The sequence below is a fragment of the Callorhinus ursinus genome, unplaced genomic scaffold (genome assembly GCF_003265705.2).
Source record: "Callorhinus ursinus isolate GAN/ISIS: 27379988/994484 unplaced genomic scaffold, GSC_fseal_2.0 scaffold44, whole genome shotgun sequence".
In the NCBI taxonomy this organism is placed as follows: Eukaryota; Metazoa; Chordata; class Mammalia; order Carnivora; family Otariidae; genus Callorhinus; species Callorhinus ursinus.
In genome coordinates this window covers 1,131,523-1,158,520 of record NW_027397106.1, presented here as the reverse complement: position 1 = coordinate 1,158,520, position 26,998 = coordinate 1,131,523, and the positions used below count along the sequence as shown (strand labels likewise).

The following is a 26,998-nucleotide window of genomic DNA, read 5'->3' as shown; positions in this document are numbered from 1 at the left end:
CGTTCTGGGATATTTACTGAGGGCTTGGTACGTAAGTGTCAAACATTGCAGGGGCACTAAGTCTAACCCGGTCTTCAACTTAAGGGCTGAGGATTTTAACAGTTTCTCCTTGGCGAAGTCAGCACTGGTTAGTCCTGTCCCCAAAGGCTGTTACAAAAAAGCTTCTAAAGAGGCAGCTTGTTAACAGTGGCAAAATCAGGACTAGGACTAAGGAGATGTGGTCCTCTCCCAATTAGGTAACTGAAAGTTCAAACTAGCCAGTTCAGTTAATCTTAACAGTGTTATTTGCCCTACTTATCTCTACTGTGAAGGGAAGAAAAAAACCTGGAGAACACTTTTAAAAAGAATATAAAGGGGGGGTGCCTGGCTGGCTCAGTTGGTGGAGCATGTGACTCTTGATCTCAGGGTTGATCTCAGAGTTTGAGCTCCACCTTGGCTGTAGAGATTACTTAAGAATAAAATCTTGGGGTGCCTCAGTGGCTCAGTCAGTCGAGGGTCCGACTCTTGATTTTTGGCTCAGGTCATCATCTCAGGGTCAAGGGATAGAGCCCCATGTCAGGCTCCACGCTCAGAAGGGGGTCTGCTTGAGATTCTTTCTCTCCCTCTCCCTCTGTGCCCCCCCACCCCCGCCCCACGGGCTCACCCTCTCTCTAGAATAACATCCTCAGGAAAAAAAATCTTAAAAAAAAAAAAAATACACACACACACACACATAAAGGAAATAGAAGTTTGCCTGACAATAGGTGATGTTAAAAATAATGAATGCTTTAATTGTTCCTTCCTCACCTATTTTCTGGAAGAGTTTGTAGAATTGCTCTATCTCTTCCTTAAAGAATTGGTAAGGGGTGGGGGAAGGGTTGGTGAAACTTACCAGTGAAGCCATTCAGGCCTGGAGTTTTCATTGGGGGAACATTTTCAACTACAAATTTCATTTCTTTAATAAATATGGAGCTAGTGAGGTTCTGTATTTCTTCTGAAGTGAACTTTGGCAGTTTGTCTTTCAAGGAGGTGATTCAATTCATCTAAGACATTGAATGCACTGGTATAGTTGATCGTAATAGTCCCTTACTACTTTTTCAATGTCTCTAGGAGACAGTACTGATATCCCTTCTCTTATTCCTGATTATTAGTCATTCGTGTCTTTTTCCCCCCCGATCAGACTTGCTTGGTTTATTAATTTTATTGATCTTTTCAAAAACCAACTTTCACTTTCATTGATTTTCTCTATTTTTGTTTTAGACTTCACCAACTACCTTCTGCTTTTATCTTTAGCATTTTCTGTTTTTTTTTTTTTAAGATTTTATTTATTTATTCATGAGAGACAGAGAGAGAGAGAGGCAGAGGGAGAAGCAGGCTCCCAAGGAGCAGGGAGCCCAATGTGGGACTCGATCCCAGGATCCTGGGATCATGACCCGAGCCGAAGGCAGACGCTCAACCATCTGAGCCACCCAGGCGCCCTTTCTTTCTGCTTAATTTGAATTTAACTTGCTCTTCTTTTCCTAGGTTAAGATAGAAATGTAGGTCACGGACTCTAGACCTTTCTGCTTTTTTAAAAACTGAAGCATTTAATATTATAAAATCCCGTTTAAGCACTGTCTTAGTTATATCCCACAAATTTTAAGGTCATGTTATCGTTTTTATTCAGTTCAAAATATTTTCTAATTTTGTGATGTCTTTGATCCATGGGTTACTTATAAGCATGTTAATATAATTATAGATGTATATATTTCAGTTCCATTGTTTTTTCTTTCACGTATTTTGAAGTTTTATTATTAGTTGTGTAAAATTTAGGTTCTTGTGTCTTCTTGATGAATTGATCCCTTTATCATCTAATCTGGTGTTAGCTATCTGCCCTACCTACCTCATGTCTGTTATGGAAAAAGAACAAAAAAATTCTTTGGAAAGTATGCAGCAAACAGAAGGTAAGATGTCTGATGATAGAGGAAGTTAAAATAACTTTAATAAATTTTCTGAACTATCTGTAAGTTATATCTATGCCTGTCTCCAACTACTCATATAAATGGGGTTTGTCGATGTTTTATCAGATCCTTACATATAATTTATTGTTGTGAAATACTGAACAAATTAGCAGTATATTACCCTCCACAACTCCCTGTGAGGTAAGTGAGTCTTACTGATTTAGGGATGAGAAAGAAGGTACATGGAGTTCAAGGATCTGCCTCAGAAACCAAACTTAAGATAGATTTCCCAGGCTGTTGGTTGACCTCTTTAGCAGGGCATTTTATTCCGACATAATTATGCCTGCTGACTCAGATATGAACTTGCTTTATTCCAAGAAATGGAGATTATAATCAGAGAAATACTTGAATTCAATTTGGTTCCTCCTCCTCCTCTCCATGTAAGAAATGAGACTGTACTAAAAATGTGACCTTTGAATAGTCCTTTCAACAATACCATCTCAACCCCGTGTTTCGTAGTGTCGTTTCTAGCAATGAAGTATTGTGGAACAGGCACTCAGTTAAGTCTGAAGAGTAAGACTGCATGTGAAAACTAGCTCCACAACCTAGTTTCAGGTAGGAAAATCTGTCACAGTTTAATTTTGACAAACTGTTCTTACTGGAAAGGAAATCCAGACTACACAGTCCACAGCCTCATTAGGATGAGAGTGAAAAATGGCCCAACCTGTCCATTATACTTTTTTTTTAAGAAAACCACACACAATTAACAAATTTGTTACCCTATGTTAATACCCGAAGGATCTGACAACCAGTCAACAAGTCAGTCATCTATCCCTCAAATCCTAGGCAAAGGCCTCCACTGGCCCAAAATATTAGAATGAGTTCTTCACTCACATTTAAAATCACTGACTTCAAAAAACGAACTCCCGGACAATTCAGGCATCATTTCATGAAAGTCTTTGGTCTAGAAGGCTATCAGCAATCACCTATCCAATTCTTTCCATATAAGATGAAGAAACTAGGGACCAAAGAGGGCAAATGGCTCACCCAAAGTTATATCAGTAGTTAATGACAGAAGAGGGAAGAGAATCTAAGTTTTCTGAGCTTTTTTTCCCATTTGCCTCTCATTTTAAAAATAACTTTTCTCGGGACACCTGGGTGGCTCAGTTGGTTAAGGGTCCAACTCTTGATTTCAGCTCAGGTCAAGACCTCAGGGTAGCAAGATAGAGCCCAGTGTCAGGCTCCACGATGGGTGTGGAACCTGCTTAAGATTCTTTCTCTCCCTCTGCCCCTCCCTCTCTCAAAAATAAATAAATAACTTTTTCTTGGGGTGCCTGTGTGGCTCAGTTCGTTAAGTGTCTGCCTTTGGCTCAGGTCATGATCCAGGGGTCTTGGGATCAAGCCCCGCATCTGGCTCCCTGCTCCGTGGAGAGCCTGCTTCTCCATCTCCCTCTGCCACTACCCCCTGCTTATACACCCACTCTCTGTCAAATAAATAAAATCTTTAAAAGTAAATTTTTCTTGAAACCAAAGATAATTTAATTAACTTTTTCCATTAAAAAAATTTTTTATTTGAGAGAGCACGCATGCGCGCAAGCGAACATGAGCTAGAGGGAGAGAATCTGAAACAGATTCCCACTCGAGACTCCATCTCACAACCCGAGATCATGACCTGAGGTGAAACCAAGAGTCAGCCATCTAACCGACTGAGCCAGCCAAGTGCCCCATAACTTTTTCTTTTTTGAATTAGGTTAAATTTATTGGATAAGGGTTAGAGAACTAGGTTATAGGGGTCTGAATATGGCCCCCATAAAGATACCCAAGTCCTAATCCCTTGAACTTATGAACATTACTTTATATGGCAAAAGATGTGAAAGGAAAAATTTATCCTGGAGTATCTGGTTGGATCTTAAAAGCAGTGACATCTATTCTTATGACAGGCAGTTCTGAGACTGAGACAGAGACACAGAGAAGACAATGTGAAGAAAAAGCAGGGAGAGATGAGGCTGACCGTCACCAGAAGCTGGAAGAGGCAAGGAAGGGACCAGAGGGGGCTCAACACCTTGACTGTAGACTTCTGGTCTCCAGAATTGTAAGAATAAATTCCTGTTGTTTGAAGCCACTAAGTTTGTGGTAATTTGTGCCAGCAGCCCCAGGAGACTAACACACAGGGGAAATAAAATTTTAAAAATCATAAACTGGATATATATAAAACCAGTTACTGATCCAAAAAGAACTGTACTTCAAGTAACCTAAAGAATGCCTAAAACCTTTAAATCCCTCATTTCAAAGGGTAAATTAAGGCAATCAGAGAATGTAACTTACCCCCAAAATACTGGCAGATCCAGGAAGACAAACTCAGCAAGGTCTAATATTTACATAGCTAACAAGAACAGTGTAGGTTTTTCCCCAAACATGTTAGCTGGTAGAGCTCCTGGACAGACTAAACATAGGCACCAGTTGTCACTGTGGGTGTTCTGCCAACACAAGTGTAAAGTTGTCATCAGAAATGAATATGTGGCTTCGAGTAGCTTACAGAAATCCAACAAAGCTGTATCTTGGACTCTGCACAAGCCAACTCTTCTCAGGATGACCTGGACTCTTTCCCATTAGTACAATGATCAGCTAAAAGGCATCCTCTATAAGGAGGAAAGGAAAATAAAAGTTTATGTCAGGGAAAAAAGATAACTGCCCAGAGTTCAAGTTCATGAATAACAATGTAAATAGCAGCGATGCTGAGTCAGTTACAAGTGATATCTCACATTGTAATTTACTACTTTTAAAATCAATATCCAGGGACGCCTGGGTGGCTCAGTTGGTTAAGCGACTGCCTTCGGCTCAGGTCATGATCCTGGAGTCCCGGGATTGAGTCCCGCATGGGGATCCCTGCTCGGCGGGGAGTCTGCTTCTCCCTCTGACCCTCTTCCCTCTCATGCTCTCTATCTCCCATTCTCTCTCTCTCAAATAAATAAAAAAATCTTTAAAAAAATAAAATAAAATCAATATCCACAGCACACAGCTTTAAGTCCAATTTCATATAAGGTAAATGGAAATAAAAATAGACCAAGCAAAAGAACAAGAAAAGCTTGAATTTGTTAAATGTGCTATTCCAATAAGATATATAAATCAGTATATGTGGTTAAATAAAATACCTAAATAAAAATTACTATTCTTTCTCAGAAACCTCTGTACCCTGGATATCTTTCTCTTTTCTAGAGGTACAAACAAGGGCTCTGAAAACTACCAAAACTTTCCTAGAAAAATAAAAATCCAGCCACTGCAGAGCAATGTTCTTTTTTCTATTTTGCCTCAACCATCACCCTGCTCACCTACTATCCAGATAGCTTTCTACTTACTGGGTTTTCAGACAGACCAGTGAAGATGTGTTATGTTCCCTTTTAGTGAACACTATCCTTTTAGGTTTGGCAACAATAATACATCCTTAAGTTGTAAACACAAGTACTTGAAATTTAATTTTGTAACACAGGCTAAACATCTTGTTAACAGATCAGTACAAATGAAAACCAAACCAGGTTCTCCAAAGGCAAGAAATAAGTCTAAACCTAAGATTTTCAATGTGGGGGTACCTGGGTAGCTCAGTCAGTTGAGCATCCAACTCTTGATTTCAGCTCAGGTCATGATCTCAGGGTCCTGGGATTGAGCCCCGCACCTGGCTCCGCATCTCGCTCCGCACCTGGCTCTGAGGGGAATCCACCTGAGGATTCTCTCCCTCTCCCTGCCCCCGCCAGCCCCTGGCTCCTGCACACAAGCGTGCACAGGCTTCCTCTCTCTCTCTCTCAAATAAATAAAATAAATCTTAAGGAAAAAAAAAGTTTTAAATGTGATAGTCTCAGAATATCAATGAAAAGTTATCCACTAAAATTTCCCTACTGGAGAGAAATATTCATCAGACCTATTAACTCTAACATCATAAGAGAATTCACAAAAAATCAATGTGTACTTGCACATCACAGTAAACCAAGAAGCCTATGTTCAAATCTTGAAATCTTTCAAATTAAAACCATCAAATAAAGGGTCATGGTTAATTTGTTTATAAATCCAAGCAGCTGGGGCTGGAGATGGGTGGAACCCATTCGGAGTACTCTAAGATGACAAGATTTACCTAGTCTTCAGATCAGTTTTCTTTTTTCCCCAATCTGTGGGTCTATACACAGCCATGAAACCAGCAAAAACTGACCTGCATTTTTAAGAAAATGAAAGTGTACTGTAGATGAGAAAGTACCAGAGTGCTATGCACATATATTCATATAGTGAAGCTTGTTTCGATATGTGTACAGTGTCAGTGTAAATGTATTTCTTTGTAAGGGTCAAGATCAAAAGTTTGAGACACACTGATCCAAAAGAATCCCAGGAGCAAGTGAAAATCTAGTAAGCATCTAACCCAGAGTCCACCTTTGTCCAAAACATATTTGCCATTATTTAGGCAGCCAAACAAATACAGGATGCAAGGATGAAATCAATCATGTTTAAAGTGCAAGAAATGGTAAAAACTTAATGAATTTTCCTTTTATCCAATGGAATGATGATCTCTCTACATCTGAAGAGATAACCATTAGGATTTAGTGATCCATTTACCAGAGGCCACTTCCTAAACACTTCACCCATCTTCTCCCTCTACCTTCCAATTATTAAAATAAAAGATTTTGACAAGATAATCAATTCCAGCATCTGACATGTTACTTATTTATTCTTATAAGTTTATTTAAATAATTTCTACACCCAATGTGGGGCTCAAACCCATGACCCGGAGATCAAGAGTCGTATGCATGCTCTTCCACTGAGCCCAGCCAGGCACCCCCAGCACATCTGTCACTTTAAATCAATGGTTTTCTTTTCTTTTTTTTTTTTTAGTAATCTCTACACCCAACGTGGGGCTTGAAGTCACCATCCCGAGATCAAGAGTCACGTGCTCCTCCGACCAAGCCAGCCAGGTGCCCCTAAATCAAGTTTTCAACTGAGGAAGATTTTACACCACCACCACCACCAATGACACCCCCAGGACATCTGGCAATGTCTGGAGACATTTTGATAGTCACAAATGGGGGTGAGGGAGGAGGTGAGATGCATTTATTAGCTCAAAATGTCAACAGTGCTGCAAGAAACCCTGTAGATCAAGACTGTATTCCTTTTGAACCTAAATAAATTAGGGACAGATAACCTTAATCTAGATCCCTTTAGTTCTTATAAACTCAGCAGAAGCAGCTGCATTATTAGCATACCAACAAATAGTTTTTAACAATTTGCAACAAATTTGTCCTCTTGCAAGCATCAGAGAACACAAATCTCTGTTCATTATAAGGGCAACTAAAATTAACTTTTGTACAATGTCACAAAGGTCTCTAATCAGAAGTGTACTTCGTATATAGTTGAACTTATTACAGTATTTAAACATTTTTCTATTAACCTTAAGTCAATGAACAAGAGAGCAATTTAGATTCTGATATGACCATTATGTAATGAAAATTTCTTTTACAAAACATCTTCAAATCAGCTGAATGGGTGTTACCAACAGGTGATTACGATGCCTGTAAAATAAACACTTTGAAGGAAATATAATCAAGGCAATGGAATAATCCAGGTGATGGCTGACTCCTCCTGTCCCTAAAACCCTAAATATCACCCTTGTTAAGCAACTTATCAAAATTCAGATATCCTCAAAGGAAGAGCAGAAAGAGGACTTAGAAACTCTTTAATGGTGTAAAGAAAGACATACACAGAGGAAAAGTTCCTCAAAGAAGAAACTAAGATAAAAGCATTGAGACAAAGATAATGCTTGTGAAGTCCTTAGCGTGATGTCTCCCTAGCAGGTACTAAATACACAAAAATTATCTTTTGGGGGCGCCTGGGTGGCTCAGTCGTTAAGCGACTGCCTTCGGCTCAGGTCATGATCCCGGGGTCCTGGGATAGAGCCACGCATCGGGCTCCCTGCTCAGTGGGGAGGCCTGCTTCTCCCTCTCCCACTCCCCCTGCTTGTGTTCCCTTTCTGCTGTCAAATAAAATCTTTAAAAAAACAAACAAATTTTAAAAAGATAACCTTTTTTTTTTTAAGATTTTTTTATTTATTTGACAGAGAGACACAGCGAGTGGGAGTGGGAAGCAGGGGGAGTGGGAGAGGGAGAAGCAGGCTTCCCGCGGAGCAGGGAGCCCGATGTGGGGCTCGATCCCAGGACCCCGGGATCATGACCTGAGCCGAAGGCAGACGCTTAACGACGGAGCCACCCAGGCGCCCCTTATAATTTGTATTCTTATCCTGAGGATCACCTTAGTTCTTAAGGAAAACACAGCACTCTCTCGAGGTCTAAGGATAAAAGAAGAGGTGAGAAGTGATTATGACTGGAAACACAAAAACTGACTTTTTCATCTTTATTTAACCATAAATTATGATCCCTGAAAAAACTTAAAGAGATCCAACCTGCCTAGATCTCAATCTCTCTCTAGAGACAACACATTTTATAGTATGTAGCCTTCCAAAACTTTGTAAATAGATTTACAAGTATCCATTTATCCGCAGAAAGATGCATCATTATGTAGATTTTTCTCGGGCGCCTTTCCACGACAGTAGAGATTTATCCTATTGGTTCTAACATTTCAAGTCAGTCGTCCTAAAGAAGTCAGTTCCCAAAGACCTACCCTACTCCTCTCAAAACCTAAAAAGTACTGAGTGGTGATAACTAATGATGTGGGGGTGAAAATGCCAAATTCGAAGCAATACAGGAGCAAACTTATAGTTTCCCTACCAGAATGGTATGTGGGATGGAGGCCTAAAGGCTTCGTTAGAAAAGTCATTGTGGATAAAATATGTACCCGCCACGCCATCACAGGCACTGAATCCTTTTCACTACCCGAAATTTAAGACCTTCCTCTTCTGGACTGCTGACTGGACGACCTGCCCGAACGCTTTCCCTAGGCGATGCGCCTACTGGCTCCAAATTTGGTCCATCCATTTAACCGCCCGACTCCTGCATTCCCCATTGGAAGTCAACCCGCTGCCTGTTGGGGAAGCCCAACCTACCGCGCGCTCCGTGCTCATTGGCTCAGGGAGACGCTGCTCAGGAGCAGAAAACCCGCCTCCCACATTCCGATGGCCCAAGGACCGATCAGTCGGCAGCTAAAGGCAAACCCAATTGGCCCATATACAAGCCAGTCAAACTCTCCGGCAGCAAAGCTCCACAGAACTTACAGGACTAAAACATCCCGCCCCTGTTCTTCCATTGGTTGGCCGTACGCACCGCTCCCCCTTCACTAGCCCCCACCCCGCGGTCCATTCATTTCACACAATAACGGGCCCAATTGGAGTCAGTTCAAGACCTCGTATGGGTAGGCAATTCTATCCGCCACTTACCCGCAATCGAGACCGATCACTCACGCTAATGTCTTCCCTGTTCCTCTGTGGTGAGGCCGGACCACAAGACACCACCGCCACCGCCTTCTGCGCAACGCCAACCGCCCGCCAAAACGGATCCTTCCCTGCGCCTGCGCGACCAATCCTGGGACTGGACCCTTTCTCCGCCCATTACGCCTGCGCAAAACGGGGCACAACTCCCGCCATTACGCAGGCGCTGTAGATTCGCCGCCGTCTCCCGCCCGCCATTTCACGTGCTCCAAGCGCCAAGCGGAACTTCTTAATGCGCCTGCGTAAACTCGCCATTTTACTACACATGCGCTCAGCAGGCGGTCATTGAAAAAAAAAAAAAAAGTCACCTGATAACATCTTTCCTAATACATAGTATTAACCGTACTTTGCCAAGTGAGTTGAACGTAATTTCGAGACATGAAGGATTAAAAATTTATTTAAATACCTTAGGTACGTTCAAATATGAATGATTGGTTGGCGAGCCAATCACACTAGATAAGGGTAATATTACCCGGGAACCAATGGCCCCTAAGGGGCGGAGACTACGTAGAACGCCCAAACGGATGACGTTATACAGCAATGCGGGACCACAGACCAATAGCAGGGAAAAGCTATTGCAAATATCCAATCAGAGATACTCAGGGGCGGAGTCTACCAATGCCTAAAGCGAGGAGGCGGGATAAAAAAGCGAGGCCGAAGGTAGGCTGGCAGATACGTTCGTTAGATTACTCCTTTCTGCCCGTGGACGCCGCAGAGTAAGCATCGTTTAAGTCTCCCCTCCCACCGCCGTCATGTCTAAGTCAGAGGTGAGTAACACGCTGTCTCCAATCTAATTTTTTTCCTCGTTCCTTCCTGAGTTCGGTAGGATGCGGCCTGGTTCGGTTCCTTGGGCCACCTCATTCGGCAGTTCTTCGGTTGCTGCCGGGGCCTACCCCTCCCAAAGTTGAGGTCGCCATTTTGTCCTCGTCGTCGCCATGAGCCCGCCGTCCTGCAACACTTGGTTATCACGCCGGGCTTTCCCCTCCTGGCGAATCACTTAGGCACATTCGATTGGTTTTGTTTTACTTTGTCTCAGGGGGCGAATTCTTAAAAGAACAGTACCGGTTCCCTGCTGGTTATGTATTCTTCCAGCCCAGTCCTTTTGTTGCGCGTGCGTCGGAGGGAGAGTAGGGACGCATGCGCTCGTGGCTTCCCAGCCCCCAACGTACCATCTTCCCTAATGGGGAGAAGCACGTGGCTTGCTGTGACCCGAAGGAACAATAAGGGCTATGTAACATAGTTGTCTGGTTTTGGTTTTTCTAACAAAGGTGTTTGGCATTATAGCCCCCACGTAACGAGTTTTTCCCCCTGCTCCTAGTCTCCCAAAGAGCCTGAACAGCTGCGGAAGCTCTTCATCGGAGGTTTGAGCTTTGAAACCACCGATGAGAGTCTGAGGAGCCATTTTGAGCAATGGGGAACGCTTACGGACTGTGTGGTAAGACTTGGAAGAGACAAAAGGCCAGTAGAACTAGTTCATTTACTTGGATTGTTTTGTTGTAATTAGTGTGCTTATGAAGATTAACGGGCTTATAGGTGAAGATAATTTGATAAGGGAAAGTGGCTTTACCTAATTAGAAGGTCCTAGTTAATTTATATTAGATGGGTAGTGGGAAATTGAAGGGTTGATACGAAGACTTTTATTAACCTTACTTAGGGTAGAAATGACAAGAACTTCTGGGGTTTTACTATGTATTAAATGAGTTAACATTCCAGGTAATGAGAGATCCAAACACCAAGCGCTCCAGAGGCTTTGGGTTTGTCACGTATGCCACTGTGGAGGAGGTGGATGCAGCCATGAATGCAAGGCCACACAAGGTGGATGGAAGAGTTGTGGAACCAAAGAGGGCTGTCTCAAGAGAAGTGAGTGATAATTTTTTCTTTTCTCTGGCGATTTAGAACTGTGCCACTGGGTGGACTTCAGTGCTGTGGTCTTAACACATTTTAGTGATCTTTATCAGGGATACCTTTGCTGATGTAAGTAACTTAATTGGGTTTTTTCATATTAGGATTCTCAAAGACCTGGTGCCCACTTAACTGTGAAAAAGATTTTTGTTGGTGGCATTAAAGAAGACACTGAAGAACATCACCTAAGAGATTATTTTGAACAGTATGGGAAAATTGAAGTGATCGAGATCATGACTGACCGAGGCAGTGGCAAAAAGAGAGGTTTTGCTTTTGTAACATTTGATGACCATGACTCTGTAGACAAGATTGTCAGTAAGTATCAGGGGCATGCTCTTTGCTAAGGGCTCTGAAGTCCGTGTTATATTCTGAACTCTGAGGTGATGTTCTCTTTATAATTTTCTAGTTCAAAAATACCATACTGTGAATGGCCACAACTGTGAAGTAAGGAAAGCCCTATCTAAGCAAGAGATGGCTAGTGCTTCATCCAGCCAAAGAGGTGGGTTTATTTGATTAATGAGTATAGATAGCTAAGTAATTCTAATCAGTATGATTTAACATTTAAAACTTAACTTTTAAGGTCGAAGTGGTTCTGGAAACTTTGGTGGTGGTCGTGGAGGTGGTTTTGGTGGGAATGACAACTTTGGTCGTGGAGGGAACTTCAGTGGTCGAGGTATGTGTGGTTATAGTTTACCACTAAGAATAGTAGGCTTGTAGTTTGATTATCCGCAGATGAGTTGTCCTCTTTGCAACCTGTAGTAGATGCAGCTACTGGCCAACCTTTCCAAAGTTAAATTTTATCCAAATGTAGTTCTGGCTTTCTCACTAACCAGGTTAAATCTTGAGTATAAAAACAATTTTTGTAACGCGGCAATTTTTAAAAGATTTAGAAGGGTAAAAATTATGTATAATCTATATATTTCAAAAAGTATAAAATTCTCTCTTCCAGGTGGCTTTGGTGGCAGTCGAGGTGGTGGTGGATATGGTGGCAGTGGGGATGGCTATAACGGATTTGGTAATGATGGTAAGTTTAAGGAGTTGAGAGGTGAAATTTCTTTTGGCAACTTTTAGACGAGGTTAGTAAACTAGTGCATGACAAGCTCAGATCTGATAACAGCATGCTGTGTGCAGGCTTTTAGGCCTTACGCTTGCAGAGGTTTTGATTGTTGAATACTTTTGTCTTATTGAGAAGAATTGTATTCTTGTAGGTGGTTATGGAGGAGGCGGCCCTGGTTACTCTGGAGGAAGCAGAGGCTATGGAAGTGGTGGACAGGGTTATGGAAACCAGGGCAGTGGCTATGGCGGGAGTGGCAGCTATGACAGCTATAACAACGGAGGAGGCGGAGGCGGCTATGGCGGTGGTAGTGGTAGGTATCCAGTGATCCAAGTACTTGGTGCAACAGCTAGATTAGCCCTTTAGAGTTTATGCCCACAAGGGGATTTGATGCTCTTAAAAGCATTATGTGGTACAATGCATGGTATTCTTTTTTAATGGGCTTGCTAATGCTACCTCCTCCTAGCTTTAAGCTGGGGCCGCCTCACTCCCAAATTAGATAGATGGATAAGTGGATAGCGGTGTCTTTAATCAGAATTAGATTAGTTTCCAGCAGGATTTAGTATCTTAACTTCTTTGGATCTTAGGCACTTGGTGGATATATCCAGCATGTGTTTGCAGTGCCCTGGATGGGTAGAGGCCTTCAAGGCTAGACAATATGTTATGCCATGGTACATTGGATAAGTCTCTTAAAGTACTGGATTATTCATCTCAGTGCCTTGCCCAGAAAAGGATGAAATAGTTCATCAAACTTTAGAGCTACCAGAGTTTGGGAGGAAGGCAAGCAGAACATGCAGTTTTGTGTTTTGTGTTGTGTTGTTGTTTGTTTTTTTGGTCTGAGCACTAAATAGAATTCAGAACTACCATCTTTGAGTAACAGATAAAGGTTCTCTTTCCATTCTTAGGAAGCAACTTTGGAGGTGGCGGAAGCTATAATGATTTTGGCAATTACAACAATCAATCCTCAAATTTTGGACCCATGAAAGGAGGAAATTTTGGAGGCAGGAGCTCTGGCCCCTATGGTGGTGGAGGCCAATACTTTGCCAAACCACGAAACCAAGGTATTGTATATATGCACTGTTGAAATGTTGGGTAGTTATAGCTAGTCCCAGTAAAAAATACATTAATTTTTAGGTAATGTTTGTATAGATAGTGAAATGCTGACGATTTAAAGCTTTTAGGAAACTTAAGTGACCGGGTAATTTGCAGTCAAATTGGGAAAGTCATGTGAGCTCAAACTCTAGAAAATTTGAACTTAACATTGCCCCTCCGTATAGAAAGTCTTACTGTTGGCATTTCCAAAGCTTCAAAGGAACAAATTCTATTCTTAGGTGGCTATGGTGGTTCCAGCAGCAGCAGTAGCTATGGCAGTGGCAGAAGGTTTTAATTACTGCCAGGTAAGTAAACACCTTTTTATGTTTTAAGTTAATTTTTGTAAATGATAACCCAGTAACCCTAATGTAGCTGAGCAGTGCAACATAGTTAACATTATAATTGCAGTAAAATTTTGGATATTAAGTTAATATTCAGATCAGCAAAATTTGTGGGAAACAAAACTTGCTATTGGATTGTAGCTTTGAGTCTTAATATGTTTAGATTAACAACTTTATTCCATATTGTTCAACAGGAAACAAAGCTTAGCAGGAGAGGAGAGCCAGAGAAGTGACAGGGAAGCTACAGGTTACAACAGATTTGTGAACTCAGCCAAGCACAGTGGTGGCAGGGCCTAGCTGCTACAAAGAAGACATGTTTTAGACAATACTCATGTGTATGGGCAAAAAACTCGAGGACTGTATTTGTGACTAATTGTATAACAGGTTATTTTAGTTTCTGTTCTGTGGAAAGTGTAAAGCATTCCAACAAAGGGTTTTAATGTAGATTTTTTTTTTTTGCACCCATGCTGTTGATTGCTAAATGTAATAGTCTGATCATGACGCTGAATAAATGTGTCTTTTTTTAAATGTGCTGTGTAAAGTTAGTCTACTCTGAAGCCATCTTGGTATACTACCCCAACAGTGTGAAGTTAGAATTCCTTCAGGGTGATGCCAGGTTCCATTCGAAATTGATTTGCAACCTGCTTGGGCACAGAAGCCATTGTCTCCACAAACCTTGGTGTAGTTGAACTGACAGTTAATGTGTTGTGACCTGGAGTTCACCATTAAAAGGGTCACCCAAGCAAAGTCCTGGAGTTTATTTGGTTATTAATATGATTGTTGGCACATCCTATGCAATATATCTAAATTGAACTATGGTATCAGATAAAATTATAGATGGGATTAAAGCTTGTGTATCATCCATTATCATGTGTAATCAATAAACGATTTAATATTCTCTTGAATGGAATGACAACTGTATGGATTTGGGACTGGCAGAGCTTTGGACTTCCCTACCCACTACCCCTCATAATGTTGAATGCTTCTATCACGATTCAAGTTCAAAACTCTGCCAGAGAATAGAAACCAGCTGCTGGCTAATGCCACCCCATAAGTGCACAGATTAGAAGTGTTTGGGAGACCTTTTTAAACTGACCAGCACCAGTAAGAATATCTTATTTCTAATACAAAAACAGGCTTACATTAAAGGAAAACGGCAGTTTTACTTTGTTCTGGGGGGTGGGTCCCAGTAGAGGTTTATAGATTAACCATACTATTGAATCTGTTTGGACATTAAAATTATGGAGATGGTGAGGAACCTTATTAAATTCATGTTAACTGCAGTTTTCCTTTAAATATGGTACATCACACAACCATCTTAAATTTGTTAATTGTATAGAAAATGATTTCTTTAAAGCCTTTTTTATAGTTACTTAATATCCAATCATTGTTATTTGTTACATAGGTTCTTGAGCCCTCCCTTTGGTACCCTCAATTTCAGTGCCATTGTACCTGGTAGCATAGAAAATTGTTTATCACTAGGACTGTGTATTCCATCCCATGGGTGTGTTACTTGGAAGTTTGGGGAGGAGGGTGGGCGGGGAGTGGGGGGGAGGTGGGTGGGAAAGCATGGTTGATAGTTCCATGAGTTTGATATTGGCTGAGTTTGCAATGGCAGGTGGAACCTTAACTATTGAGGGAGTTTGCAGATACCTCAGGATTCGTGACAATGCCTTTAAAGATCCAGGAGAGATGTTCAGCTACTAGGAACTGCTAGCAAGTATAGCGCGAATGGCTCCGAGCTCAGACACTCTACAGCTGAGAGTAGACACTTGTGGTATGTGGAGTACAGATAAGCCAGGGGCAGGCCACGGCACGCTCCATGAAAGCTAGGAGGGAGTGAAGTTTCAGTGACCATCGCAAGAAAGGAGGCAGACAAGAGTAAGGCACACCTGACTCTTAGGACTAGCAGTCAGAACCAGGAGGAAAGGTTTTATTGCTATGCTGGTAGGTAAGAACAGATTTTACTTACATCCATATAGTGTTCTCTAAAATCCAGTTTTGTTATATTTTCCTTAATTATATTGAGCCAAAACTAGTCCAGTTAAGCTGAACTTTGTTATTTTGGAGATCAATTGTTTTAAATTGACACCCTAGACTTGGCTCCCAAATGAAGTGAACACTAATTCTACTGTGGCAATATATTTTTGCCCTTTAATTTTATTTGCTACCTTCCTTTAACCCATTTCCTTAAAACAATGGCTCAAAGTAATGCATTAGAATCTTCCCCAAAACATGGCGGGAGGGAAGGGTGGATCATTAATTTTGGGGGGTGGGGGATTTACCCTGAGCTGGGACTTGGTCTCAGAAAAGCTAGTTCTAAAGGTTGTTTACTTTTCTAGGGAGGAGTCTGCTACTCCAGGCTAATCAACTCTCTTTAAAAAAAAAAACAAAAACAAAAACAAAAAAATCAGAAACTCATCTGTCCAAATTTATGGCTAAAAGGTAAGCTTTTTATGAACTTTATGATCGGCAAGAGTGCTTTAGAGAATGGCAAGCTGTGCCTGAGAACCAAAAAAAATGAGATAGTCTATCTTAGCCAGCAAAATGTTTTAAAGCAACTGGGTTCCCAGTAAACAAAACGAGTATAATTGTAGAATCTTTGAAGTGCTTATGTAAAACACTTGATAACTTTTTTTTTCTTTCTTGCAGCAACATCCTTAATGAGGACAACCTTTATCTGAGCCACTGCACCTCATTTTCACTGCCATGCAGTTGTTAGCTGCTTTGCAGCTTGAATTATTCAGTTTTATGAATGGACTTTTTTTAATAAAATGCTTTTAACTTCGTTTTGGTTTTTTTTTTTTCCCCTTTCATGATAATGGTAAATCAGAACTTTTTAGCAGAGTTGAAAGTCTTTCCCTTTTCATTCCTTACTCATGCTTCCTTGGATCCTTCTAAAGGAACAAGTTAGACCTTCGGTATGTTAAAGGTGGGACAACATTTAACATCTTAAAATCAGGTTGTTGGGAGTGGTTCTTTCCACCCCACCCTTCCACAAACTAAAAAACGATATTTAGCTTTTTGGAATACAAGTGGTTCTAATACCATGTATTAATATGTAAAAGTTAGCCCATCAGCAACATGGTTTAGTGAAATCAAACTGGCCCTTGCTGCCGGAATAAATCTTGGCCCACCACTTAGAAATAAGCTGTTTACAATTGTTCCGCAAGTATTTATTGCCAGCTATTTCTGGCTTCCAAAAAATCTGGAACCAGGTTAAGATGAATATGGAGGGGAAGATCAAGTTTTTCAAAAGTGACCCAAAAATTTGGGGGCAATAATTAACCCCCTAGCAAATGCTTAAACTTCCCATCTTTAAGAAAAGATTCAGCCTCAATTTTCAACCTAGTAAAAGGGGTAGAGAAGTGTAAATGTATAGGCAGTCTTAATTGCCAAGAATCATTTGTGGCTTGGAGTTACTAGAACAGGTTTCTCTCACAATCCTGGCTTAGGACAGGACAACAGGCCATAGGATGTTAAATACTGCTATTGAAGAAAATGACATGCTTCTATCACATTCTATATACTTCACAGCATGCTTTACAAATACAAGGTTGCTAGTTAAGCTACATAACTTTGTAGATGAAGATCTACATAACTTTAGATGATTACCTGTTTTTGAATCGAACAGAATCGAAATCATGCTCCAAAGCTGTTCCACCTTTTGCTTTAGTTAGGTACACACCAAGTAATGTATTACAATAGATTTTCAGGAGGGGGGCATTTCTCCCCATTTTTACCTCCAGTGCCTAGAACAATACTAGAACCTGGGTGCTCAAGTGTTGGATAAATGTCTAAATTTGCATTACCACTTTTGGGAGCTTGGCTAAAAGTGAAAAACTGCCTGATGTCCTTTAGGTGAACTAATCAAGTTGCTGAACAGCTAATCCCAGGCACTGCCCTTTGCAACTTGATCCTGCATTTTCTTTTTTGAGAAAGTTCCCAAGATGAACTGTTCACAGATTAGGAATCAGAAGCCTTAAATTGCTTTCGTTCCCTAACCTAGCCTAGAGACCACGTTTCTGAGAATCTGTAAGCATGAAGACTACCTTTGATCATTGCTTTTCATGTCTCACAACTGAGTGTCTATCAGAACTTGAAAGTAAGAGTATGTTTTCCTTGTTGGAATGGAGCTACTAAAGTTGAATAGAAGTATAAATAGAAGTAAAATACCCCAAAGAGGTAATTGGTGTAATCCAGTGACTGAAGATAGGAACCACCCAACTCTATCCAAGGAGATGTGTGAGAGAAGTTTGAGACTTCGATGTGATAAAGGATTCTAGAACTTCGTGTTCTGCTTAAGGAAGAAAATAAGAGACCCTAGGTCTTTGAGAATCTAGAAAAGGGAGGCCCCAAAATGAGGATTGGATAGTGTGTCTAACGTAACCAAGGAGACAGAAAAGTTCACCAAAAGGCATAACCTCGGGAGCAGGTTTTGCCCAGACTTCTGTATGAAGTCCCTTGAAACTATGATGTCCAATCAAATTCTCTCCAATCAAGAGCATCTCAGACTTCTGAGAGCTCAGGCATATCAGGATGAGGAAGTACAATAGAAGTAGGCAGGAGGGAGAGAACAGAAAAAAGGCTATGGGCATTCTAGACTTCTCTGTGCTCCAAAGAGAAAGGAGAGGTCTGAACCTCAGGGACCTTGCACAGAGGGTGTAGCCAGCGGTGGCAGCAATGCCCACTCTATAAATAGTGGGCCCCCAGGGAGGGTGGGATTCCTCAGATCATCCATGACCTCTGACTCTGAAAAAGGAGATGAAGGTGATAGATCACACAGCTCAAGCCCAAATTTTTTGCATACCTCTCTCATACAGAGCTGCCGGAGAAAGAAATGAGCTTGGCAGGATTCCCTCCCCACCACTAACAAGCACTGAACTCTAAGTACTCGGCTTCAACACCCTCTCTTGAGAAGGAAGACACAGTGGAAGGGTATTTGTGTAGAGTGCTTTATATACCAAAGCTCAAACAAGAGGTGGAGGTTGGAGACCTAGGAAGCTGAATCACGGAAAAGAGATTCCAGCCCTCCCCTCATACACTTGTCTTAAGGCAAGCCTTACTGAATATACCTTGGACCCTCCAAATGCCAGGTTTCCCATTGTCCCCTTCTGGTCTAGAGTACCCAGCTGCTTCTGGGGAGTACCTTTATCAGAAGGGAATAAAGGAAATCTCCATCACCAGTCCCACCCCTCTGGTCCAGCTTAGTCTGTGGCCTCCATCTTGGTCCCCCGGGGCACCAGGAAGATGGCTCCATCAGCAGCCTGTTGCAGAGCATACTCTTCAGGGGAATAGCTGTTGCCTGCTTCATCCCGCAGGTGCTGGAAAATGTCACAGTACAGCTCTGTCAACTGTTGGCGCATGACCTCCAGGGTCCGGTCAGCCTCCCCTCTGGCCCGGAGAAGCCGTTCCCGCTCGCTGCCCAGCCGCTCCAGTTCCCGCTCCAACTGCACAATGGTCTCCAACTTTCTCTTTCGACAGTTCTGGGCGGCCACCTTGTTCTTGCCCCGCCGTCGGATGTCCCGGACTAATGCCAGCTGGCTCTCCGTCAGTGGGTACCGCGCCAACAGCTCATTAAAGTCATCTACCGGCAAGTTGACAATCTTGTCCGTTGGGAAGGGAATCTTCATGGCCAGGGCCCGACGCTCATCCCGACTTCCCGCCTCCCCCCGTGCAGTGGACTTGGCCCGCACAGGGCCTGAAGAGGGTTCTAAGACTAAGGGGGTCTCTGCAGGCGGCAAGGCATAGTTGGGGTGGGCCAAGGAGTTGGGCATAAGTGAATAGGGGTACTCCACTGGGTACATCTCTACATACTCGCTGCGCCGCCGACCAACCTCTGTCCCCTCCAGCTCAAGAGATTCAGCGTCACTATAGTTGAGGGATAATCCTGAGTCAGATTCTGGGTCTTCTTGGGGCTTGGGGGGCCCCGCTGGCAGCCCAATGTCCAGGAGAGCCAAGGGATCTGGGAGGGGCTCACTGAGCAGGCCCGAGAGGGTCAGTGCCTTGGAGACTGGTATGGCCATGTTGCCATAGGAGTATGAAGGGTCTGGGACATGAGATGTAGGTGCTGGAAGCTCATAAGATGGTGGAGGAAGGGGGAAGCCAGCATCTGGGTGGATTGAGCAGGGGCAGTAAGTTGGGGGTGGCGGGGGCCCAGGGTATGGGGCTGGGGCTGGGGGCTCAAACGATGGCTCACTTGGAGCATTTAGGCCCTGCAAGAAAAGACACAGAGGTTTTGGAGACAGGCTGAAGAAGAGAAACCAGTTCTCTCTCAGGACCAAGCTGGGTCCTTCTGAAAGACACAGTAAGATAACAGAGGAACAGAAAAGTGCTAAAAATCATTCGAAGCTCCTTGTAAGGTTGCAGTGCAGCTATTTCAAGCAGAAAGCAGCTTAAACAGGAATGGAAGTCACTGAGGTCAGACTTCGGAAAGGACTATCTAACGCTGCAACAATATGGAATCTCCTCCTCTTAGGAGAAGTTCTTACTGGGTTGAAATGGCACTTCTTCCTTTATTTCCTTCAAGAAGACAAGAAGTTGTTATCTATGATGACCCCACCCCCACCCCCAGAACCCTTTCCTGCTGTGGTTATCTAGGGTCAAAAGGGTCAAGTTCAGGCCCTGGCCATGCCCTGGGTGCCCAGCAGAGGGAGCTGCTGAGCGGGAGGAGGGCTTAGGGCAGATCCTGATGGCCTCAGGCATTGTGGCAGGGAAGAGTCGGGTGGGGGGGGCGGCGCAGAGCCAGGTCTGGGGGCTGAGGCACCTTGGGCAGCCGGCATAAACTCTACCCTCTCCTCTTCAGTCCCTCTGTCCCTGCCCAGGTGCGGAGAGGAGGAGAGAACATGCTGGAAACAGGGCCCCCAACTCACATGGAGCAGCCACCGTGCTCCAGCCCAGATGGGGACAAAGGCATCATTGTTAGGCCAACAGACACCCCTTTGTCCAACTAGCAGGAGGCGAGGACCCCGTCATAGTCTGACCCCCCCCCCTTCTCCAGGCCCCTGAACTACTGCTCTGCTACCTGAGGGAAAGGGGCCCAGAATCTGAGGACAGGGGAGGAAATGAGGGAAGAAGATGGGCAGAATTGGAAGAGAGGGAGTTCCGAAGGAAAGAAGGTGAGAAAAGGAAGGCGGGGCAGGAGGTGGGATAGAGACATGTGAGCAGAGTGGCTGCTGAGAGAGCTTACACCCCCAATCAGATCCTTCCTTCCCCACCACTATTTTCCCCTGCTCTTCCACACCCTTTTCCCCTTAATATTCTGGTCTTCCATCCAGATCTCCCTCCTACTCCAGCCCTTCCTTTTCCAGTGCCTGGAACATTCCCTGCTTGCTCCAGCCCCTGCCTCAGTCCCAGCCAGACTCCCTGCTTTTCTGCTCTTTCCTTCCCCAGGTCCCCCCAAATCTGCTCACCTGCAGCTCAGTGATGGACATAATCTCTTGCCAAGTCAGCTCCATCTCGCCCAGCTCCGGAGTGGGCAACTGTGTCACCCTGTTCCTGCTCTGCTGGGGAGGACACGGGGGCATCCTACTGGGCCAGGGCCTGGTCCAGGGTCCCCAGAGCACAAAAGGCCCCAGAAGCCTATGTCAAAGGAGAAACAGATTAAAAATAATAATAATAATGATTAATAATAATAATAATAATAAAACCAGGAGATATAGGTTAAGGCTTCTCCTGCTCGGGGCCAGCAACTTTGTCCTGCCTCCATGGAGAGTTCCCTGCAGCCTCACCTGAGAGAAGGAGAGGCCTCATCCCCTGAATTATGTTGTCCTCATCAACCGACTCCTTAAGCTACAAAAGCTTTCTCTGCAATGTGATATCCACCTCACCTGCTATGGCTGTGGTCAGGTCCTTTGGGAGCACAGTGGGTCTTTACCTTCTTTTTCAGATGAGATGCCTTCCCCTTCCCCTTCTTCTTACTCCCCAAAACTGTATCACTGGCCAGGGCAGAAGTCACATCTTCTGGGGTTTTTTTTCCCCATTTTCTGGGGCAACATCAGGGATCACTCCTGCTTTCCTCCTCTGTCCTCAGTTTTCCTCCTCTGTCTCATCTTCCAAGGTTGAGAATGAGTGCTTGGGGATCCCCAAGGAGCATGTTGTGGGAAGAGCCAAGCAGACAGCCCCTCCCCTTCTCTGAGATATGGCCCAGGCCTGGTGGCTGATAGCAGCCCTGCCTTCTCCTCCTATCCTGACTCTGGGCTCCCCTGCTTGGGCCTGATAAGAGGTTTATCAGCTGGAGGCAGCAGAGGAGGAATGGTCTCTGGAGACACTGGACCTCTGTCCTACGTCCCTGCAGGGTCATCTTGGCCATACCCCAACCCACACAGCCAGGCTTCCAGGGTTCCTAAGGTAATATAACAATCATAGCAAAGACTTATTAAGCACTGTCAAGAACTGTGCTGATGTTTTACAAGCATTAGTTTGAGACTGATTTTCACAAAGATCCTATAAGGTCCATTCAGAAATTGAGACCCAAGTTGATAGATAGCAGGCGCAGGTCTGGAACCTATGCTAGCTGACTCTGCTAGCCTGTACTGGCCTCTCAGACGCCTTTCCAACCCACTCTTGTGTCTCCATACTCTAAGCATCTATTGGTGGTTTACCTCAGTCAATTCTGTCTGTGGTATCTGTCTCTTTTCTTCTGGGGGAATGTCTCTTTAGAGCCTTAAAAACAGTCTCCTTTAGCGCCCGCCCCCCACCTTTTTTTGATCTGGGCTCTAGCTGCCAGTCAGCCACAAAGCAGCAGTGTGAGGTTGGGCAAGCCATCGCGCTGCTCTGAGCTTCTGTTTCCTCATTTATAAAACCAAGGAGTTGGATAAGTCGAACTCAGAGGTCCCTTTCTGCTTGGGCAGCTTACTGTTCTCAGCAAACCCTCCCCCCACCCCCCGCCTTCATCTTCTCTCTATCTGCCCTTCTCCTCATCCTGCCTCCCTATCCCCTGACACCCATCTCCCTGCACCTGTTCGCCCAGCCTTCAACAAGAGATGCCAAGCAGATTTCACAGGGGCTTCCCAATGTCTTAGGGCCAGACACAGTACCCCACCCCTACCATATAAGTAAAGGCAGGCAGGCTGGGGGTGGGAGAAACTTATAAAAGGACAGAGGATAGGACGGGATGACCTCAAATTGCATGACCTTAGATCACCACAAGGATGGCCTGTCACAGTTATCCAATATGAAATCTACTCTTTGACTTAACCCCAAATTAGTAAGAACTCCAAATTATCCTTTGGAAGGAGGATCTCCCTTAGCCCTTGCCCCCACCCTTTTGTTATACTGCCATCCCCAGGGCTGGGAGCTGGTGTAGGCACAGGAGCTTGGCCAGTGGGCAAAGTGGGTGGGGTGTTTATGTCTGTCCAGGATGCCATTTCAACACCGGAACCCCACCCTCCCCCACCCAGGTTCTGGAGGAAATTGCCCAAAGGCAAAGTGAATGGAGAAGGGGGTTGGGGGCAGGGACAATGACTCTTGCCTCATAGTCCTTCACACCACACTGCACCCCCCCCAACTTTGTCCCTCCTTGCATCTTCCTGGATCTGACTCTTAGGTGCAGTACAAAGATCCTGCCTTAGGAGGCAGGAGACCAGGTTCTCTGGCTTTCCAAATGCGAGACTTTGGGCAAATCACTTCCCCATTCAGTCTCTTCCATTAAATGGAGACAGGACTGCGAGAGGCAGTCACCAACTTGATTGTGCACTGCAGTCACCTGTTGTACTTGTAAAAACACGGGCTCCTGCGAGTCGTCCCAGACCTACTGAATTAAATTCATAGGTGCAGGAACCCAGCAAGCAGCATTTTAACAAGCGCCCTTGTGTTTCTGATGCCAGAGACCCACTCCACCTTGAAAAACGCTGAACTAGCCCAACCATATGTATTTACAGGAAAGAACACAAAGCCAGAAAAGAGCCTGGCAAACGACCTCCAGACTTCTCCTAGCTTCAGACCCAGGCAAGGCTGGGTTCTAAGCTGCCCTGGCAGATATCAGCCCCTTCTCATGCACCTTTGGGACAGGGAAATGAGAATCCAGAAGGGTCCCTGCGGGGGAGGCAAGAGGCTGGAGAAGAGGGAGTTGATGAGACTCTCTGGATCAGCTCCAACCACCTCTCTGGAGCAGTGGCAAGTTTGCATCGGGCCAAAGGGGAGTAGTATGTTTTTCCCTAGATACTCAGTGGTTGTTGGTGGTCTATACACCAGGCATAGGCCCCTCTGGGTCTTAGGAGCCTACCTTTCTAGGATGGGCCTGGGGGCCTGGGGCTGGCCACTAGTGGTATAGAGCAGGGAGGAGGGTGTAGTCAGAATTGAGTCAAACAGAACATCACAGAAGATGCAGAAACAACAGATCCTGGGAAAGTAGAGTGGGCCTCCCTGTGTCCCTTTTGCTTTACAACATACAGTTCCCACTTTCCAGTTTAACCTGCACTTTGGGGTCACACAGCCATCTTCCTCCCTACCAAAAAGTACCAGGTAGGACTGGAGCCATCTCCAGGGACTATAATCCATCCTCCTGACTCTGATCCTGATGGTCCTACCCAGAAAGCTCTTATTACAGTCTCTGAGTACTCACAGAATGATATAGAGCTTTATATTTAAAGATTCAAAATGAGGACCATTTGTGGAGGGATGCCTTGACAGGGAGAAAGATAGAGGGTGCTTGCCTCTGGGATCCTGTTCAGAGATTGATTAGACCACCCCACCTCTCCAGCTATCAACAATAGCAGGGAAAGGATGGGCAGGGATCCACGAAGCCTGGGGTGTGGAGTGGCAGGTAAGCAGGTTATTCAGAAATATTAGGACCAACCCCAAAGAGGGAGAGACACATAGAAGTGAAATAGAGAAAGAGAATGGAGGAAAAGGGAAGCGAGAGAGAGAGTTAATCAGAGTGAGATTTAGTCTCCTGAGGGTATACATGACTCAAACAGGTGTATGGGAACAAGGGAGAAAGGAACACGTTTGTGTTATCCTCATTCGGTCCCTAGAAACCAAACTCCAGTCATCTGGGGGCCAATGACTAGAGAATCCCAGCCCCAGCAGATCTGTTACCTCTCCTCTTCTCTTCCACTGCTACCCAGCCTCCTACTTCCCAAGCTGCTAAGATTTCTGGTCCGTGGAACTGCACTGGGGTAGGACGCCCTCCTCTCCCAGCCAGTTCTAGCTGAGCTCGACTGCCCAGGCCCGGAGATGACAAGGGGGCAAAGGAGGCGAGAGCACAACAGCCCTGCGCCCACCACCCTATCCTTCTGCCGTGCTCCCCACCCATCCAGGCATCCAGTGTCTCCAGTTCCTCACCTTCCCCCAAAACCTCCCAGCTGGCCAGACAGAGCAGCATGATGGAATAGAGTAGGGGAAAGGCTGGTACCATACACCTAAGAGTCTATCGGCTCCCCGGGAGCAGTCCCCTGCTGAAGGGTTACTCAGGGTCACCCCCGGCTGCTCAAAGGTGCCTCCGAGGACCACTGTCTGGTCCGCATCTACAGCCTCTCACCCCAAGAATCTCAGAGTGCTCAATGAGCCATCTAGGTCTTCTCCCAGATGAATTCCCAAAGATGTCAGATTCCTAAACCAGGGGCAGCCCGGGAGGGCCCGAGATCTCCTAGGGATGTGCAGAAAGTTGGTGATTTTCTCTGTCTGCCACCTCCACCTCCCCAGCTTGCCCCTTGGATCCCACTGGAATCGCCCACCCACCCCGCCCCTCAGGCACCTGTGGCAGGGTCCGAGCTGGGTGAGGAGAGAGATGTGGCTCCCGGTGCTGTCTCTGGGGAGGCTGGGCCTGCGCTGACACCTCCTGGGTGAGGATCCCTGCTACCTCTGAAAACGGGGGAGGGCTGCGCCCCGCCCCCGGGCCATTACTGAGCGCTGAGAGTGGAGGCTCGGCCTGAGCACGGGGAGCGCCGGGTGGCGCACCAGCCTCCTCTCTGAAGACCTCGGCCTGAGTTCTCCGTCCTTCCTCCAACCCTCCCCTTTCCCCGTGGCCCTCCTCTCCTCCTGCCCCTTCTGGCCAAGAGAGGAAACTTGAGCCTGGTGTGGTTTCTGCCCACACCCCGCCCCCACCTTGTTCCCAGCCAGCGGGGGCACACATGGCTTCCAGCGCCTCCCAGCCCTCCTTTTGAGCCCAGGAGTCTGGCCAGGTCTGCGTTTCTCCTATGCATATAAATTCCAACCTGGTGGCCCACTCCAAGGTGACCTCTAAACTTTATACAAGTCTAACCTCCTTCCTTCTGTCCCCTTGACTCTCTTAGGGACAGGGAAACCAAGTCATAGCAAGGTGGATGGCAGTTGAAGATAAGGACCAAATGTCTAGTGTCCCAATTGTTTAGGTAGGTGGGCATTTAGGGCATTGCTTCTACTAAAGGAAAGCCTGGGTTCTGGGAGAGCGGTAGGGGAGCTATTTTGGGGAGGAGGGGCAGTTGCTGCTTTGATGTGTCCTCCCACCTGTAGCCTTCTCCCCTCCCCCAGCAGCCTCAGATGTTCTAGGACAAAGGCCTCTTTCTTGGCCAGGTTTGTTGTCAGTGTGTGAGGGGAGTTAGGTGTACATGGGGGTGCCCAGCAGGGACAGTATTCATCTCTCTTAAAGGGGGCCCTGGGTGCCCTTTGTCCTCCTTTCTTTCATGCAGGGCACCCCAAACACATGGCAGCTGTGTTTCTCTGGACAGGCCAGCACATGTGTGTAGGATATCAGGTTTATCCCCCAGCACCCACAGCAGCTCTTTCTCAGGCCAGTAAGTACCCCCAGAAGTCACTCCCTCATCCCTTGATCTCCAACACACAACCCAAGACCCAGGCCAAACAGATCTCTCTCCGGAGACCAGAGGAGTCTTGCTTCCTCCTAGCTTCCTTTCAGTGACTCTCAGCTGTAAGGAAAGTCCTTCCTATGTCTAGCTTCAGTCCTTACAGCTGCAGCTTAGACTTTTCTCTTTTTTTTCTTATAATAGTTCAAGTTCTATTGGAAACAATTAAAGATGGGGAGGCAGATGGGTGCCATCCCAAGGCAAAGCTGGCACACAGCCAACATCCTCTGATAGGATCATGTTCACTGTTCAGATATTGAAAATATTCTGTCCCAGTTGATAAAGAAGAGCTGCTGGGAGTCCTCCTTGAAGTGTTCCCCGCCCTGACACCTGTACATCAGCACCCCAGTTCTCCCTTGGGACCTTCCACAACTAGCAACACAACCAAGCAACTCAAGAGGCAGTTTGATACAGCTTCCTTGCAGCTTGTGTCTGGCGGGGGGCGGGGGGTGGGATTGATCAACCTCCACGTCAAACCCATGGTTAAACAC

The 26,998-nt window shown here is 45.1% G+C and overlaps 3 protein-coding genes across 14 annotated transcripts in view; 1 reads left to right on the top strand and 2 right to left on the bottom strand.

Annotated features, from left to right (window-relative positions):
• CBX5 (chromobox 5) overlaps positions 1-9,438 on the bottom strand; it is a 36,954-nt gene extending 27,516 nt beyond the window's left edge. Inside the window, exons 1-2 of one of the 4 annotated variants that reach the window (XM_073881885.1) lie at positions 9,283-9,438; positions 4,456-4,558 (exon numbers count right to left, since the gene is read on the bottom strand). The gene's annotated coding sequence lies outside the window, so the exon portion shown is untranslated. The other 3 variants (XM_025882904.2, XM_025882906.2, XM_073881886.1) reach the window with 3 other exon arrangements.
• Positions 9,439-9,957: 519 nt separating this feature from the next.
• Positions 9,958-16,510, top strand: LOC112832296 (heterogeneous nuclear ribonucleoprotein A1). 7 transcript variants are annotated; one of them, XR_012375063.1, is made up of 12 exons: positions 9,958-10,100; positions 10,652-10,768; positions 11,047-11,193; positions 11,340-11,550; positions 11,642-11,734; positions 11,816-11,908; positions 12,185-12,259; positions 12,444-12,602; positions 13,195-13,350; positions 13,621-13,686; positions 16,065-16,167; positions 16,375-16,510. XR_012375063.1 is itself a non-coding variant. In XM_073881883.1 (11 exons), the coding sequence occupies exons 1-10, from the start codon at positions 10,086-10,088 to the stop codon at positions 13,674-13,676; spliced, it is 1,122 nt and encodes a 373-aa protein (XP_073737984.1). In that variant the 5' UTR covers positions 9,958-10,085; the 3' UTR covers positions 13,677-13,686; positions 16,375-16,510. The 7 variants fall into 7 exon arrangements, 3 of the variants coding, with proteins under 3 accessions (XP_073737984.1, XP_073737983.1, XP_073737982.1); XR_012375062.1 differs by having other exon boundaries at positions 13,917-16,167; XR_012375065.1 differs by lacking the exon at positions 12,444-12,602 and having other exon boundaries at positions 13,917-16,167.
• Positions 16,511-18,663: 2,153 nt separating this feature from the next.
• NFE2 (nuclear factor, erythroid 2) lies at positions 18,664-25,679 on the bottom strand. Of its 3 annotated transcripts, none has more exons than XM_025882901.2 (3): positions 25,421-25,679; positions 21,135-21,303; positions 18,664-19,937 (listed from the first exon to the last, which is right to left on the bottom strand). In XM_025882901.2, exons 2-3 carry the CDS (start codon positions 21,246-21,248, stop codon positions 18,930-18,932), a joined length of 1,122 nt encoding a protein of 373 aa, XP_025738686.1. In that variant the 5' UTR covers positions 21,249-21,303; positions 25,421-25,679; the 3' UTR covers positions 18,664-18,929. The 3 variants fall into 3 exon arrangements, with proteins under 3 accessions (XP_025738686.1, XP_025738687.1, XP_025738688.1); XM_025882902.2 differs by lacking the exon at positions 25,421-25,679 and adding an exon at positions 21,552-22,597; XM_025882903.2 differs by lacking the exon at positions 25,421-25,679 and adding an exon at positions 21,599-22,597.
• Positions 25,680-26,998: the final 1,319 nt, after the last annotated feature.

Coding starts and splice junctions, on each gene's coding strand:
- LOC112832296 (XM_073881883.1), top strand. Junction 11,194..11,339: donor AGAGGGCTGTCTCAAGAGAA/GTGAGTGATAAT, acceptor TTTTCATATTAG/GATTCTCAAAGACCTGGTGC. Junction 12,603..13,194: donor CGGCTATGGCGGTGGTAGTG/GTAGGTATCCAG, acceptor TTCCATTCTTAG/GAAGCAACTTTGGAGGTGGC.
- NFE2 (XM_025882901.2), bottom strand. CDS start 21,248: ATGCCCCCGTGTCCTCCCCAGCAGAGCAGGAACAGGGTGACACAGTTG. Junction 19,938..21,134: donor TGTCCATCACTGAGCTGCAG/GTGAGCAGATTT, acceptor CTTTTCTTGCAG/GGCCTAAATGCTCCAAGTGA.